At 48.2% G+C, this 16,065-nt stretch overlaps 2 protein-coding genes across 2 annotated transcripts; both read left to right on the forward strand.

Annotated features, from left to right (window-relative positions):
• The first annotated feature begins 231 nt into the window (after positions 1–231).
• Positions 232–2,574, forward strand: iyd (iodotyrosine deiodinase). The gene is made up of 5 exons (XM_062467619.1): positions 232–589; positions 1,195–1,386; positions 1,557–1,716; positions 1,956–2,109; positions 2,234–2,574. The coding sequence occupies exons 1-5, from the start codon at positions 415–417 to the stop codon at positions 2,414–2,416; spliced, it is 864 nt and encodes a 287-aa protein (XP_062323603.1). The 5' UTR covers positions 232–414; the 3' UTR covers positions 2,417–2,574.
• A 219-nt stretch (positions 2,575–2,793) lies between these two features.
• sec63 (SEC63 homolog, protein translocation regulator) lies at positions 2,794–13,510 on the forward strand. The gene is made up of 20 exons (XM_062467301.1): positions 2,794–3,048; positions 4,276–4,375; positions 5,346–5,460; positions 5,561–5,673; positions 5,824–5,885; positions 6,118–6,176; positions 6,290–6,340; positions 6,544–6,652; positions 6,805–6,899; positions 7,108–7,240; positions 7,356–7,448; positions 7,571–7,716; positions 7,794–7,941; positions 8,144–8,226; positions 8,344–8,415; positions 8,654–8,812; positions 9,086–9,247; positions 9,643–9,843; positions 10,727–10,831; positions 10,991–13,510. The coding sequence occupies exons 1-20, from the start codon at positions 2,925–2,927 to the stop codon at positions 11,126–11,128; spliced, it is 2,268 nt and encodes a 755-aa protein (XP_062323285.1). The 5' UTR covers positions 2,794–2,924; the 3' UTR covers positions 11,129–13,510.
• The last annotated feature ends 2,555 nt before the right edge of the window (positions 13,511–16,065 follow it).

Here is a 16,065-nt window from a genome sequence, read left to right on the forward strand (position 1 = left end):
CGCCAGAATGCAAATACAGAATGTAACAGTACAGGAAAACCTCAACTTTTCACTGTAGTTTAAAACTAGAGAAAAACGAAATTGTGGATCCACATGAATGGCCAATAAGACGTTTTACAACTCTTGCACAGCTCATCATATCCGTTTGCTGCAAATTTAGGCTATATCACAACGTTTTGGAGCATGCCCAATGCCCACCCTGTCCAGACAGTAAAAATACTCGTGTGAACCAGGCGTAACAGACATAGACATTTATCACACCTGCCTAAAGGTTACTGATCATATACATGGGTTACGCTACGCATAGGGTAGTTTAGAGACTTGTTAGAATAGTTTTAATATCTAACCGTGCTATGTCCGTTCCTGCGTAATTGTTGATTATTAACCGAGTGAAAGTTGTAGAGGCAGCAGAACATGACTTTTACCGCAATTCTCGTTGCAATTTTAAGCGTGGTCATTGTCGTTCTATTTTTAAGCTCTCGGGAAAAGGTGCAAACTTCAAAAGAAGAAGCAAAACCTTCCTCTAAGTCTAAACCATGGGTGGATGAGGATTTAAAAGACGACACAGAAATCACATCCAAAGATGAAGGTATGTTTTGCGTCCCACCTTGGGAGGAAATTGCGCTATTTTTTTAGAAGCTTCAACTCTTTAGTCAGTGCTTCAGAAGACTACTCTCATGACAGTTTTCTTTTCCGATGGCCCAAGGCTGGAGTCAAAGGAGTATGATTTTGATATTAGTTTTAACGCAGCTGATAAGTTTCTCAATGGTGCAGCCGTGATGCACTAAATAGCTGTCTAAAGTTTAACGTTTCTTGCCTAATAGAGGTGTATTTATGTAGCAATTTGACAGTGTAACCTATTTAAATTAAATTTATTTTTGAATATGCAGTAGGCCTATAGTCAAACCTACACATTTACTTTTAGTGCGGAAGTTGGTTGAAGTTATGTATGCAAATAAAATAGGTTATACAAGGTAGGGTGTGAGAGCGAGAGAAGAGAGTGTCGGCCGATCTGGGCAAAATTCCCCTTATCCCACGCAGGGTCCAAAGGGTACATCTGGTAACCCACATGAATGACTGTTTAGCTTAGGAATGTATTCAAACCATGCCAAAATGTCCTCGCCAACTTAAAAGTTACAATCTCTATATTTTGTGCCTGATCATTGGTCTTACATCTTGCCTGTCATCATTTAGACGGCGATGATTGGGTGGACAGTGGGGAGGACCTTCCCCACGTGCCCTATCCTGTGGTGCGATACCCTGTTGACATAATGGCTGAGAGATCCAAGGACCTCTACTGTCTGCTGAACCAGAGGCGCTCTGTCCGTTTCATCAGCCCTGAGCCTGTACCTCGAGAGGTCATCGACAACATCATCCTCACTGCTGGTGAGTGTGGGCATGTGCACACACGAAACACACACACACACACAGTCACATACACTCGGACACACAGACAGCATGAACGCATATTCACACATTTCAATCTTAAAAGGTGCACACACACGCGCACACGTTCAGCCTTGAGTGTATCCTGGTGTGGTTGTTTTCCTGGATAGGCACGGCCCCTAGTGGAGCCCACACGGAACCCTGGACCTATGTGGTGGTGGGCGACCCCGAGACCAAGCACCAGATCAGGCTCATCGTGGAGGAGGAGGAAGAGGTCAACTATCGCCAGAGGATGGGGCACAAGTGGGTCAGTGACCTGCAGAGGCTGAGGTGAGCGACACACGTGGATGCTCAACTGCAAAACAAGACAGGCCTGAAAGAGCCTGAGTGGCTCTTACTAAGTGAACTAAGTGGCTTGCATGTGCACAGACATACACACACTGTCTCTGTGCTCGGTTGGAGGTCCTAAATGTTACGTAAACAGGATATCTCGGGTCGAACAACTGCTGTACATTCGTCTTCTCTCGCTTTTCTTCCTCCTCGCCTATGTGTTTTCCTCTGCAACCCAGGACTAACTGGGTAAAGGAGTATCTGGATACAGCTCCATACCTTATCCTCATCTTCAAGCAGATCTATGGCATTCTACCCAATGCTAAGAAGACCCACTACTACAATGAGATCAGTGTCTCCATATCCTGTGGACTGCTATTGGCTGCACTTCAGGTAATGACTCCCACTATGACAAGGCCATATGTTTAGACTTGAGTAGGCTTAAGTCCTTACGATGTGCCCAAAAGTTTACGCAATGATGTTTTTGAGTGGGATACGGTATGCTTTCCCCCGCCAGAATGTAGGTCTGGTGACGGTGACGTCCACACCCCTCAATTGTGGCCCCCAGCTTAGACATCTCCTCCAACGGCCAGCCAATGAGAAGCTGCTGATGCTACTTCCTGTCGGTTACCCTGCCACCGATGCTACCGTGCCTGACCTCAAACGCAAGCCTCTGGATGACATAATGGTGTACATATGATGTCATCACTGAAAGCCAACAAGATAAAGCCATTTTATAATAGTAAGGATGATACAAATACTATTAATTTGTTAGGTACCTTTTAAATACCAATACTATGTAAACTTAGGATAGAGATAAACTATACCCTGACATTGATTAACTTCAATAAACCCTTCAAGTTCACAGACTATCTTTGTTTTTGAACACACGCACACACACACACACACACACTTTAAAGGTACACACTTTTGTCTCAAAGTATACGAGTGTAAAGGGCGAAATATGTTGGCAGTCTTGGGACGGTAGGTGGCAGTAAAGCGAACAGCGTTTGGCACAGCCATGAACAGACCACTGAAGAAGAAGACGACAAGACAGTGCGCAGGCGTAAACCACGTATCCCCGATTACTCCACAATGCTGTTTTGGGCCGAACGCTAGCTGGACAGTTGGCGGTTGTCCGTATACGTAGGGCTTGATAGGGGAGGTATAGCGGTGGAGAAGCAGGGGGACCCAAGTGCCGCTACGAAATGGCCGGGCAGCAGTTCCAATACGATGACAGCGGCAACACATTTTTCTATTTCCTAACGTCGTTCGTTGGACTTATCGTGATCCCAGCGACATATTACCTGTGGCCCCGAGATCAGAATGCTGGTAAGGCCCCATGTCACCCGACTTGTGGCTAGTGTGAAGTGATGGCTAATTCGTAGATGTTAAGACAGCTAGGCTAGCGGTACTACTGAAATAAACTCAAAGCTCATGATTTCTTTTTTATAAAATAACTAGCAGATTTGTTGGGTTTGCTTGCTGGTCAATAATAACCAACATTAACCAGCATATGCAGCGTTTGTTTTGTTGTTTTTAGACTAGCTTGCTAAGCTTCCATTGTAACATCAACAGATTAGTGAAGCTATCTAACGTTACCAATGATGCTTGTATGCTACAGTGCTAGCAATACTAGTTAGCTTTACTATACTTCACATTAGTAGTAAGCTAACAAGCCAACTACTCAAGAAACAAAAGCTAGTCAAGCTAATTATGTGCTAAGTGTGACATTTGTTAGGCAGTTTTAAGTTCTTCAGTGTTACGACTTATGATTATTCGGCCCATCTTTCCAGCTCGCTAGTCAATGTAGGCTAATCATCGTGAAGACACAATGATGTAGGCAACTTTTATTTTTCTATAGTTAGGCTAGGTACTGTAGTTATTAGCTAACATTATCAAAGCCTGACGTGTTCTTCAACGACATCCGCGGCCATCAATGTGGATGGTTGTTTACTACTAGTATCTAACTAGCTAACGTCGATAGCTGTCTGCCTGCCATACTATAGCGGATTGTCAATCCCCAATTACAATTTATCTAGCATTTTTGTAATCGTTATTTATAGACTCGCTAAAAAGTTGTTTTCTCGCCATTTTCTTTAATCTGTACACTCCCTCTACATAAAAACCTTGCAACGTCAACATAATATCCACTGTACAGTGCATACCAAACCAGCTAGGTAGTCAGCTATTACAGTGCAAGGTGAATATAATTGTTCTCATTTCACACATTTCTTAAAATCTAAACACAACATCTAAATTAGCAATCTGACACAGGAAGATGTTGGGAAGAGAGGAAACAGGAAATGGCCTAACCCCAATGGAATCCTCCTCTTTCTTGTATTTCACCTATTTTTCCTATTGACAATTGTCTGCTTGCCGATTGTAAATTCAAATAGTGTAAAATGCCCATCTTAAGTGAAGCAAAATTGAATTGAACAGTTATCTAGCATACCAAAATGTTGTTTAGGAAAACCCAAAGCAATGCATTACAGAACTGCCGTGCGTGTGTGTGAACCTATGCTAACACCTCATCTGTGTGTGCTGTTCAACCCGCAGAGCAGCTGCGTCTGAAGAGCTTGAGGCGGGTCCATGGCAGATGCCTCTGGTACCGGCTCCGGCTGATGAAGTCGCAGCAGAGCATCGTGCCCACTCTAAAGTGAGTATCCTCCCCTCTTCCCTGCTCAGCACGCCATGACACCTTCCTGCCAGTGAGCCAATGGGAGACGTTAGAGCATAAATTACATCCTTATCAAAGTCTGTCAGCGATCTGTTCACGCCCCGGTGTCCATACTAGTGTTTCATGCAGTCTGTGCCTGGATGAACAAGTGGCAGGCAATAGGCCTCAGATGGGATCAAATATTTGAAAGTCCCGTTGCAAGGTTGAGCCAGAGCCTAGTGTCGCCGTGCGTTTGTGTAGGCTAGGTCGAGGAAGCCAATCATTTACACTTTGTGTAAACCTGGCGCCTGTATACACACGCACACCCGCCCAGAGCCAGTGTTTGTAATGTAGACCCAGTCAGCTAAGAGCACTTCGTACTGACACTGTTTAGGTAAAGCATGCGCTGCTGCCAGTTAGCTCAACAGTGTCTGCAGCAACCAAACCCCCCCCCCCTCTCCTCACACACTTGTCTTGTTTTCTCTTTTGGAAAATGGGCTTCCGCCTGGTTAGCCTAGCCTAGCCTAGCCAGCCCTCCTTCCTGCCTTCTCCCTCTGTTTAGTGTCGATCTCTCTGTCTCTCTCTCTTTCTCTCCTCACACGTTGAGCCCCCTCCCGTGTTTCTGACGAGGTGTCGACAGTGCAGGCCTTGGCTAGGCACCTCCGTGTGCTCCAATCAGACAGTCAGGCTAACAGGTCGCCACGGGAACGGAGGCTGCTGAGTGGGCGGGGTCCCCCGATGTGGGGAACGTCGCCTCGTCTTTTAGTCAGGCTGGTGTGTGTCTGCCTGTGGGTGTGTGTGTGAGATAGTGAGGGGGCGTGGGGGTAGTTGCTATATGATATGATGAATGTAACAGGAGATCCAGGTGTGATCTGTTGAGCCTTGCCCAGGCCTGACCTGACCTGTAGAGAAGGCGTGTGGCGTGGGCAGCAGCAGCTGATGATGTCATCCTCTCTGATCCCGTCCTCAGGAAAGCTGCCCTGCTGTTCGGCTGGGCAGTGTTCCTCCTCCTGGCCTACAAGGTGTCCAAACTGGACAGAGAATACCAGGAGTATAACCCCTATGAAGTCCTCAACCTGGACCAGGTAACGGGCCCAGCACCCACACACACACACACACACATGCAGGTATTCACACAGTGAGTGTGTCTAGCAGACTGCAGGGTGCTGATGCGATGCGTTTCAGGGGGCGTCTCTGGCGGAGATCAGGAAGCAGTACCGCGTCCTCTCGCTCAAGTTCCACCCTGACAAAGGAGGGGACGAGGCCGTGTTCATGAGGATCGCCAAAGCCTACGCTGCGTGAGTGTGTCTGTGTGTGTGTGTCCCGCCTGTCTGGGTCTGTATGTCTGCAGGACACAACGTTGAAATGCTGTGGGTTGACTTTCTTATCCCACAGTATTAATGGTGTTGTCTGTTTCCCCCTCGATGCCCCCCGCCCTCCTCCTCCAGTCTGACCAATGAGCAGTCAAGGCAGAACTGGGAAACGTACGGCAACCCAGATGGGCCAGGAGGTGAGTTCTCCCATCTCCTTTCGCCTCAGTTTCTTGGCTAATCCGAACAACCTTATTAGCACACGATCGGCTGATGTCAGCCTGGCTGCTATCTGCGGGACACCCCATTGGTTCCCTTGAACCCTGTCCGGCTCGAGCATCTCAAGCATTTAGAAATAGGCGAAAGAAACTTTGACTCAACGACCTCCTCCTTTGGTTTCACGTCAACTCTCGTCTCTCCTGTCCACTCCAGCGACCAGCTTTGGCATCGCGCTACCTGCGTGGATAGTGGACCAAAAGAACTCCATGCTGGTATGTCTGATGATTAGAATAGCCAACCAAAAAAAGGCAGAAAAAGAGTCGCTTTAACGTTGATATCCGTCTCTCTGTTCCTCATTGTCCTTGTTCTGTCTGTGTCTCTCTAGGTTCTGTTGGTCTACGGACTAGCCTTCATGGTTATTCTACCAGTCGTAGTGGTAAGGGTCACCGCTCCTATCCTCTATAGTCGGGAGTGAGGGTGTATCTCTCCACCCCCCCCCCCCCCCCTCCACATTCTCCTCTGGCTTCCTGCTGCTTCTTTCCAACTCTCTCCCTCGTGTTCCTCCCCTGTTCCTTTCCTCCCAGGGCACCTAACTCTCTCTCTCTCCCTCCTGTTCCTCCCCTGTTCCTCTCCTCCCAGGGCACCTGGTGGTATCGCTCCATCCGCTACAGTGGAGACCAGATCCTCATCAACACCACCCAGCTCTTCATGCACTTCATGTACAAGACGCCCAACATGAACATGAAACGTGAGCCTCTTCAGCTGTCGCCCCCCACACACACACACACACACACACACACACACACACTCACACACATTGTTTGGGGTGTGGGAAATGGGCTTTGTTAAGGACTGTCAGGACACACGGGTTATATGGCGCCTCTTGACCTTTGCCCCCAGGGTTGGCCATGGTGTTGACGGCAGCGTTTGAGTTTGACCCTCGCAGCAATAAGGATGCCACGATACGGCCCACGGACAACATTGAAGTGCCGATTGTGAGCACACACACACCGTGTGGCTTCTTTGTGTGTGTGTGTGTGTGTGTGTGTGACTGAGGGAGGAAGACGGCCCGTCTGCCTGCCTTTTCGTCGGTTCCGTACACTAACTCGAACGACCGTGTGTGTGTGTGTCTGTCTCTCTCTCTCTCTCTCTCTCTCTCTCTCTCTCTCTCTCTCTCTCTCTCTCTCTGTGGGCGGCGTGCAGCTGATTCGAGAGCTGGGCAACATCAACGTGAAGAAGAAGGAGCCTCCGTTCTGCTACCCCTACAGCCTGAAGGCCAGGGTGCTGGTGCTGGCCCACCTGGCACGCATGGAGGTGTCCGAGAACATCGAGGAGGGTACGTCACACGCACACGCACGCACCCGCACACCTGTGTGGCACACTCGGGACGGTGCGTCGTCCTCGAGGAGAGGAGAGGCGGCGGTTTGACGAGGCCGCTTTGTGTCCTCCAGACCAGAGGTTCGTGATCCGTAAGAGCCCCGCTCTGCTGCAGGAGATGGTCAACGTGGGCTGTCAACTCACCATGATGGCCAACAGCAGAGGAGGTACACACACACACACACACACACACACACGCACTCATCCCACCACACGCGCGCGCACACACAGTTTGGTCCTGTCCGTGGAAGGCCGTGGGCTACAGGGGCGCGCGTGTTGTGCTGTGCAGGCTTCCACGCCCCCAGGCTGGTGTCCATCGAGAACTGCATGAAGCTCACCCAGATGATCGTCCAGGGCCTGCAGGAGGCCAAGTCTCCTCTGCTCCAGCTGCCCCACTTCGAGGAGGAGCACCTCCGCTACTGCATCTCCAAAAAGGTACGCTGCGCGTGTGCAGTGTGTGTGTGTGTGCGTGTGTGTTGTGACCACCCTGGTGCGCCCCTGTCTGTGTGCAGTACAAGGTGCGGAGCCTCCAGGACCTGGTGAGCCTGAAGGACTCGGACCGGCGCAGCATGCTGCGCTTCCTGGGGGAGGACAAGTACGACGAGGTCATGGCCGTCCTCGGCAGCCTGCCCCACGTCACCATGGACACCAAGCTGCAGGGTGAGACCCTCCCCAAAGGGCGGGGTTCAGACCCGGGGGCTCGTGTTGACATTTTGACCGTGTTGTCTGGCCTACTGACCTTCTCCCTTTTGGCCCCCTTCCCTCTTTTCCATCCCTCCCTCCCTGCCTCCTTCCCCTCTCGCTCTCTCTCTCGCTCTCGCGCTCTCTCTCTCTCCCTCGCGCTCTCTCTCTCTTCCTCCAGTCCTGGACGACGAAGACAGCAATAACATCACAGCAGGCTCCATCGTCACGGTCACCGTTACCCTGACGAGAAAGAGGATGTCGGTAAGGAAACCAGAACCAGGACCTCCCACGCAGACCGAGCTAGCCAGCCCGGCAGCTGCATTTCTCCATGTGATAACCATGGAGATGGTGTTAAGTTGCGTGCGTGTGTGTGTGCAGGACGTGTTTGAGAAGGAGCAGGATGCGATGGCGGCGTGTCTGGGAGAGGAGGCCAGCACAGAGGAGGCAGCGGTACCGCTTCACACACACACACTCATCACACACACACTCATCACACACTGATCACACACTCGACACACTCAACGCGGGATGATCACGCAACAAAGAACCGTCCAATCGACATTTGCGAAAAGTCTTTGGGTGACAGTCTAGACGTCAACGTGTTTTCAGACGTCTGACGTCATGCGACTCGGCATGTATGTGAAGGCGGCCCAGCGTGACCCGGGTGGCTCTGCGTTTGTCTCCACAGCAAGGCGACGCCAGTAAAAACAAAACCAAAGTGTGGCAGAACAAGAGCAAAGGGGCCAAGAAGACGGCCAAGTCCAAGAAGAAGAAACTGACCAAGAAGAAGGCCCTCCCCCCGTCCACCAGCAAGGCCAAGCAGGCCAATGGGAATGTAGCAGGAAACGTAAGGGCACCAATCAGGGTTCGAGCTAGAATCGAGTTTTGAAACTCGCATACTTAACGACAACAAAGTTAAGGAACATTGGCTGCTTGCGTATATAAAAGCATTAACGGGCATTCTGCATTGTGAGATCATTGCTCACTGTTGTTAAAAGGGTCTCCTTCCACATTTCTACTTATGTGTGAAAGCACTTAACCATGCCTGCCTTTCTCCTAAGCAGTTCTCTCCATCCCTCCCTCCCTCCCTCCCACATTTTAATATCTGTCGCGGTCTCAGGAGGTCGTCGCCACGGCAAAGGAGGAGGAGGAGGAGGGGTCGGATAAGGGCAGCGAATCAGATGAGGCCGAGGCCAACAAGGACTCGCCGAGCGAGAGGGACGACGAGAGCGACAAGCAGAGCGACACGGAGGTGGATGAGATCGCCGGGGACGACGAGGAGGTGTGTGTGTGTGTGTGTGTGTGTGTGTGTGTGTGTGGGGGGGGGTTGATCTGGCAGGTGAAGGCTCATCCTGCTGTAGGGTGATCTGAGGTTTGGAGTTCTTCTGCATATCACTACTTCAGTATGACCTGTGTTTCAACCGTGACCTTCCAGAAAAGAGCATGTGTGTGCATGAGAATGCATGTGTGTTTGTAAATCTGCCCTTGGATTGGTGTGTGTGTAAACCTGCCTGCGTGTGTGTAAATCTGCCTGTGTGTGTTAACCTGCCTGTGTGTGTGTGTGTGTAACCCTGCGTGTGTGTGTGTGTGTGTGTGTGTGTGTGTGTGTGTGTGTGTGTGTGTGTGTGTGTGTGTGTGTGTGTGTGTGTGTAACCCTGCCTGTGTGTGTGTGTGCAGGAGTGGGAGGCGCTGCAGCAGTCCATCCAGAGGAGAGAGCGCGCCCTGCTGGAGACCAAGTCCAAGATCACCCACCCCGTCTACAGCCTGTACTTCCCTGAGGAGAAGCACGAGTGGTGGTGGCTCTACATCGCTGACCGCCGCGACCAAACCCTCGTGTCCATGCCCTACCACGTCTGCACGCTCAAAGACGTGGAAGAGGTACGTGTACGTGTGTGTGTGTGCGCGTGCATATATGAGAGAGAGGGAGAGAGAGAGAGAGAGGGAGAGAGAGGGGAGAGAGAGATGCTTGGGAGAAAAGCAGGCATAGCTAAGTGCTTTCACACATAAGTAGGAACGAGAGGCCGCTTTCGCGTTCCGATCAACCCCTCTCCCCTGCTGTTGCCTGGCAACCCCTGGGGTGTGTTGTGGTGGCTGTGGAAGGGTGCCTGCCTGTCTGCTGTGCATGGCCCTGCACGGCAGGACTGACCGGAGCACACAGGACACATGGCTTCCTGCACTGACAGCCTAACCTGACTAGTCTGCATGGAAAGAGGGGTTTGGGTTTTGACAGCATAGTGACTACATAGTGACCCCAACACACACACGCACATACAGAGTGCTGGGTGTATATAAAGGACTAGATAATGGCGTGTGTGGATAAAATGACTCATGAGATGGTGTAATACCCGCGATGTGATCATGAGATGAGCTCAAAGTTTTGCACCTCTGATCTTTTACAGGAGAGCTGAATGAGAAGCAGTTGGCAAAGCCTGGTCTTTTTCCACTTCCTTTTTTTTTTTTTTTTTTTTTAATAAACGTTGATGATTGAAAGTGGTCATTGTGTGCCTCTGTTGGCACATCAGCAGAGTACAGTTCATACCGTATACGTGTTAAGTGCCCTTTGATTAAAAAATCACCTTGTGGAGGAGTGATTCAGGCCTGTGTTAAATGTCACATCACCTTCCTCGGACTGGACCGTTTGCAGGGTTCGATTTGTCTGACGGAGTGGTTCAAATGGACAGTTGTGTGTGTGTGTGTGTTGGATGTTGACCGTGTTTGAGTGTTGTGCCGTGGAGCTGACACGTTCCTCATGTCTCCCCAGGTGGAACTCAAGTTTCCTGCTCCCTCCAAAACTGGGAACTACCAGTATTCAGTCATCATGCGCTCAGACTCCTACCTGGGCTTGGACCAGATCAAGCCACTGAAGGTGTGTGTGTGTTTCTAGCCCAACAATTCACTATTTGGTTTCTGTTCCTCCTAAAGGGCACACAGTGCTTTAGTATCCCTCTTCGGCTCGCATCAAAACATGGCCGAAGTCAAAACAAAAATCTTGACTGTATTGTCATGGCGTGTGTGTGTGTCCTAGCTGGAGGTCCACGAGGCCAAGGCGGTGCTGGACAACCACCCCCAGTGGGACATCCCCGAGACGGAGGAGGAGGACGAGGAGCAGGAGGACAGCGACGGCATCGAGGAGAGCGAGGACGACGACGAGGACAACGACTAGACGCAGACGGACACACAGGCCCCGCCCCCCACCCCAGCACACAGAAGAGCCCAGGAGAGGGAACAGCAGTGCCCGACACCCCCCCCACCCCCCCAGGGGACCGTTCAAGAGGCGATCCTCTGACGACATGGACTGCGACCACCCCCGCCCCGCCCACCATCGACCCCAGCCCCTGACGCCGTTTTAACCGCCCTCTTTTGTACAGAGACCTCTTATAGAATCACTCTGTCACCTTTTTGACTTAGAAGAACAATCTATGAGTATATACCCAGGCCTGCCTGTGTGTGTGTGAGTATTTGAATTCACGAATGGATGGTCTTTGTTTGGGGAGTGTGTGTGCGAATGCACCTGCGTGCATGTCTCGTGTGTGTATGTGTGTGTGTGTTTTTCACACACTGGACAGAAGTTTTTTTTTTTTTTTTGGTTCGTTTTTTTTTTTTTCGTAGGGGGAAAAGGGGTTCGGCAACTTTCATTCACACAATAAACAAAAGCCTCTAATTTGAAATCATGCCATTATTTCTAGTGAATTGACCACACCATTTTGTGTTCAGTAGCTTCTATTGGATACTGAAACTGCTGTGCAAGCTCTTCTTTTCAGAGCATGTCCTTCCTATGAAGAGAGGCAGTTCACCTCGTTTGGCACAGGGGGGCGCTGCTCAGTCTCATCCGTAGCAGTAGGCTTCACCAACCTTCGCATCTTTGTCCTGTTTTAATGGAGTTCAGCTCCAAAGCCCACTGTTCAGTGCACGTTTCCGTCGACCATAAAACGCTATTCATGCAAAGGACAATGTCATTCAACTGGAGCCATGATTAGGTATTTGGTGGATCTGTTACGACCAATCAAGAAGTCTGAAATAGATAACGAGCATCTCTGACCTGACACAAGGGGCGAGTACTGCATCTCTTGTCTAATGGGGCCGTCGTATAGTTTCAATATGTATTCACACCTTCCTGTTCTGTTTGTTTTCCATCGTACCACATTCCGGAGTACACCGTTCAACTGCAAGGCCTTATCCTATCCCAATACCACAGCCAACATGTCTTATCATATCCCAATACCACAGCCAACACGTTCACTTAGAAAGTCCTTGCGGTGTTACGCACCGAGTTTTTTTTCTGTTTTGTGTTTTTTATCTGATAAATATCTCCTTTTTGTTCTCCTTCCTCTCTCTGTCCGAGGACCAAGCTACGAGTGTAACTTTGCTTTCCTTTTTGGATGGGTCGTTGACTTGACATGCTCTCGTGGTCCTCCTGCTCACTAACGATGTAGTCTACTCCGTATAAGGACGGGTGTGTGTGCGTGTGTACGGGTATGGGGTTGGCCGTATTGAACAGGCCGCGAAGCTGTGCCGTGGTGGTCAGTGTGGGCAGCGTCTCCTCAGTTCTGGGGAGCAGAAGCAGACTTGAGGGCAATCAGCACAGGCATGGCCATGTGCTTTTGGAGCCGGGGTTTCTAAGTATTGTAAAATAATTGACACTGTTGGTTTTCCATTTTATGAAGACTAGAAAATGAACTTACAAGTTACACACTTTGTTGTGGATTTTGTACTGGATTGTGGCTTTGAAGACCAACTAGGATTTTGGGCAATAGTGTCATTCATTTTAAAGGCTGATTCTCCATTCATTGACATGATAGCCTAGTAAGGTGGTGAAACTGAAGTTAAATTCCTAGTTTTTAGGAAGTGGTTTTCTGGGCTGTATTTATAAAGGGTGTCCAGTATAGATGAGGCCCAGCTGGGTTGGTACATTACAGCCAGGGGTACCTAGAAGGCCAGGGGACATGAAGCTTGTGGCTATGATAAGGCAACAATGACACAGAAACTGGCTTCCAATTATTAGCAGAAATGGGATAGAAATTAGCAACCAATCTGTTTTTGTTGTAACAGATTGGACTTGTCAATTACAAATACCAGAGCTTCCTCTTGCGTTGCTCAGTTGTACTTTCCTAACCCTTTTCTCTCGAGGTAAATATGAATAACTTTACTCAAAGATTTGTAGATGGTTTTCTTACTTTTCTTTTGCAAACGGCCTAATCCATGACGGAGAGACTGATTGCATGCTCTCCACTACAGACAACAGGCACACTCTGTAAGCCTAATGTTTGTAAACCAGGCGGGCCAATTGGGGGGTATATTAAACCTACTCCTGAGAATTTATCTGTCTGCACTAGAATGTAGCATCAGCGTTAACGCTGTGTGGAAAAATGCAGAAAGGTTAAACACGCGCCATCTCCCGTTATAAACCTGGACCGACAGCACGGTGGGGAAAACTATACCCAATTAATCTATCTGCCACTTTTGTTTACAACGGAACTGTCATTGTAAATGGAAACAAAATATATTATTTGTATTTAAATCATTTCAAATAAAACTTTTAAAATGATTGTTTTTGGTTTTCATTTAAATAAAAACCTTGTGTAAGTATAGCCTAATGTTGCATATTTTAGATATACATGTGTGTTGGGATCTTTCTTGCAATAAGTCAAACCATTTTAGGTGGTTATTTTCTCCATCCGGGCTAGGGATTCCCATAGGCCATGGCAATTAAAAGGAAAATATTTTCCCAACCAGTTCGTTTTCCGTTTTAGTTTAACATAGAACCGCTGAAATTTCTGCTGAATGTGCTATTCAATCTTAAATGAAAAGATGTCGCACCCACCACATAACCAATACATTCTTAGCTGAGACTGAACCACTCAAAATCAAGTCTTATTTTATTTATTTACAATGCGTTCACTCGACTGAATGCAGGTGAATTGCAACATTAAAGAGGCTACAACGGGAAGCTGAAACATTCAGCGGCTTCTCCTCCATCTCCACAACCATGGATACTGATATTAATGCGCCCACTAACCCTCGAAGACATAACCGCTAATTAGATCCCAAGAGTTCGAGAGAACTTGGTAGATTTACCGCTTCAGATCAACACGACTTCGATTGTTGCTGGCAAAACCCCGGCCCACTGTGCTTACTTTCTGCCGCATCTATAGGGGTGGAACCCGCTTGGAGTCCCGTGCCTGCTCCAGCGAGTCGTTATCTCATGGCGATAATTTGTTTTCCTTACTAATAAGTGCTCCATCGACAAGGTAAAATAACACTTATACATTCTCTTTATCACATTTCATGCACATTTGCAAACATGACGTTGAAGATGTAGCCTAATTTAATGTACCATGAATAGGCTTAGTGCCTTAGAACGAAGGGCAATTGCATGTTCATTATTGAGTCTATTAACTGCCTGGTAGGTCATTGTTTGGTCCTCGTGTAGTGGATATTGACCTGAAGTGTCTCTTTAGGACTTATCAAGTAAGCATATGGCCCTGCCTGTTGATGAGTCCTTTTGTGTGCGTGCGTGCGTACTCAGGTGTTTCTATAGCTTGCGTGCTGTTGTGCGTTTCTGTGTGTGTGTGTGTGCGCGCAAGGGTCTTAACGTGGCCTCATCGCGTACATGTTACAGTCTACGTGTTTCTGTCCAAATGGCAGGATCTGTTTATGCAGCAACATTGTACCCCCAAAGACTTCCAAATCCAAACCACATGGCTCAGTTCCTCCTGAGATCCCCGCAGCCTGACAACCGTGTACACAGAGCATGAGTGGAGTAACCTTAGGATCAAGTGGCTGGCAGCAGTAGGGTTTTCAATCCTCACCTATCTACTATGCCCTGCCCTTCTATCCCTGTAACCTCGTCATTTGGTATAGTCGTGACAAGTAACTACTCCATTTAATTCAACATTGTTGGTAATTGGTTGGTTTTCTGTTGGTTTTCTTGTCTCCTTCGCTGTACGATCCCCCGTGGGATTAATAAACCAGTGATTTGAACAGAAGTTTTAATTGGCCCTGTATGATAGGGATAAACTAAAGAACATACTGCCAAAGCAGATACTTATTCCTTTTCGTTGGACACACACACACACACACCATACACATACACACAAAGTACAGTGTTGTTGTCACAATCAATTCCCTCCATTCAACCCACTCCCTCTCTGCAGGTGAGCTCAATCTGTCCTGAAATTTGACTTCTGTCACAGCAGGGCTCCAGCACATTCACATGTTCTCCTGGGGGAGGGGGTGAGAGTGGGGGTGGTGGTGGGGGGGGGGGGGGGGGGGGGGCAAATGAGGGACATTTTTGAGGATTTTGTTTAGTATGTGATCCCTCTCTCTCTCTCTCTCTCTCTCGTTCTTTGTGTCCCTCAAGCAGTAATTTATTTATGAGAAACTAATCAAATCCTGGTGTGCGTAAGTTTCCCAAACCCCCCTTCTGTGACCCCCCGACTGGTTCTCACAATTTAAACAAATCAAATCTAGGCTCATCTTTTTCTGTGGTTGAAGTAGCCTCCAGGTTTTCCTTGTACCTTGGTGGGGGAAAAAAATCACATTTCCCTTCTTGCGTAGTTGCTGGAGGTTTCGGTTATATTTAGTTAGTTACACTTTATTGTGATGTATACATATATACACACATATATATTCACAGTGTATATATATATATATATATATATAAATACTGTATAAAGTATATTTATATATCACATTAAACTACACAATAAACTACATATTTAACATTACTTACATAGTTGCATAATTAGAACATCGTTATGGTTTCAGCGTTAGAAACAGTCAGATCTGGGTGTTGTTTCATCCCTGTTGTCTGGTCTTCTTCTCTAAAAGCCTTTTTAAGTTGACACTTTCCTTGTTCCTCTTTTATGGGTGTTTCATCTGTCGTACAGTCTAAGTTCTTTCTTTCTCTCTGGTCCCTCCCATCTCTCCATGTCCCTCTCAATCTCTCCCTGTCCCTCTCCAGCTCTCCATGTCCCTCTCCATCTCTTTGACCCTGTTTTTGTTCCTTACATCCTGCCATCCCGCTATGCTTTAGATCTTCACATTTAGGTCTTTTAACTGGTCTATCCGCATTCTCCTCTTAGTTTTCATAGTAAGAGT

This window comes from Osmerus eperlanus, chromosome 8, assembly GCF_963692335.1.
Source record: "Osmerus eperlanus chromosome 8, fOsmEpe2.1, whole genome shotgun sequence".
Taxonomy (NCBI): Eukaryota; Metazoa; Chordata; class Actinopteri; order Osmeriformes; family Osmeridae; genus Osmerus; species Osmerus eperlanus.

Coding starts and splice junctions, on each gene's coding strand:
- iyd (XM_062467619.1), top strand. CDS start 415: ATGACTTTTACCGCAATTCTCGTTGCAATTTTAAGCGTGGTCATTGTC. Junction 1,387..1,556: donor CAACATCATCCTCACTGCTG/GTGAGTGTGGGC, acceptor TTTCCTGGATAG/GCACGGCCCCTAGTGGAGCC. Junction 2,110..2,233: donor TGCTATTGGCTGCACTTCAG/GTAATGACTCCC, acceptor TTCCCCCGCCAG/AATGTAGGTCTGGTGACGGT.
- sec63 (XM_062467301.1), top strand. CDS start 2,925: ATGGCCGGGCAGCAGTTCCAATACGATGACAGCGGCAACACATTTTTC. Junction 6,341..6,543: donor TTATTCTACCAGTCGTAGTG/GTAAGGGTCACC, acceptor CTCTCCTCCCAG/GGCACCTGGTGGTATCGCTC. Junction 8,416..8,653: donor CCAGCACAGAGGAGGCAGCG/GTACCGCTTCAC, acceptor TTGTCTCCACAG/CAAGGCGACGCCAGTAAAAA.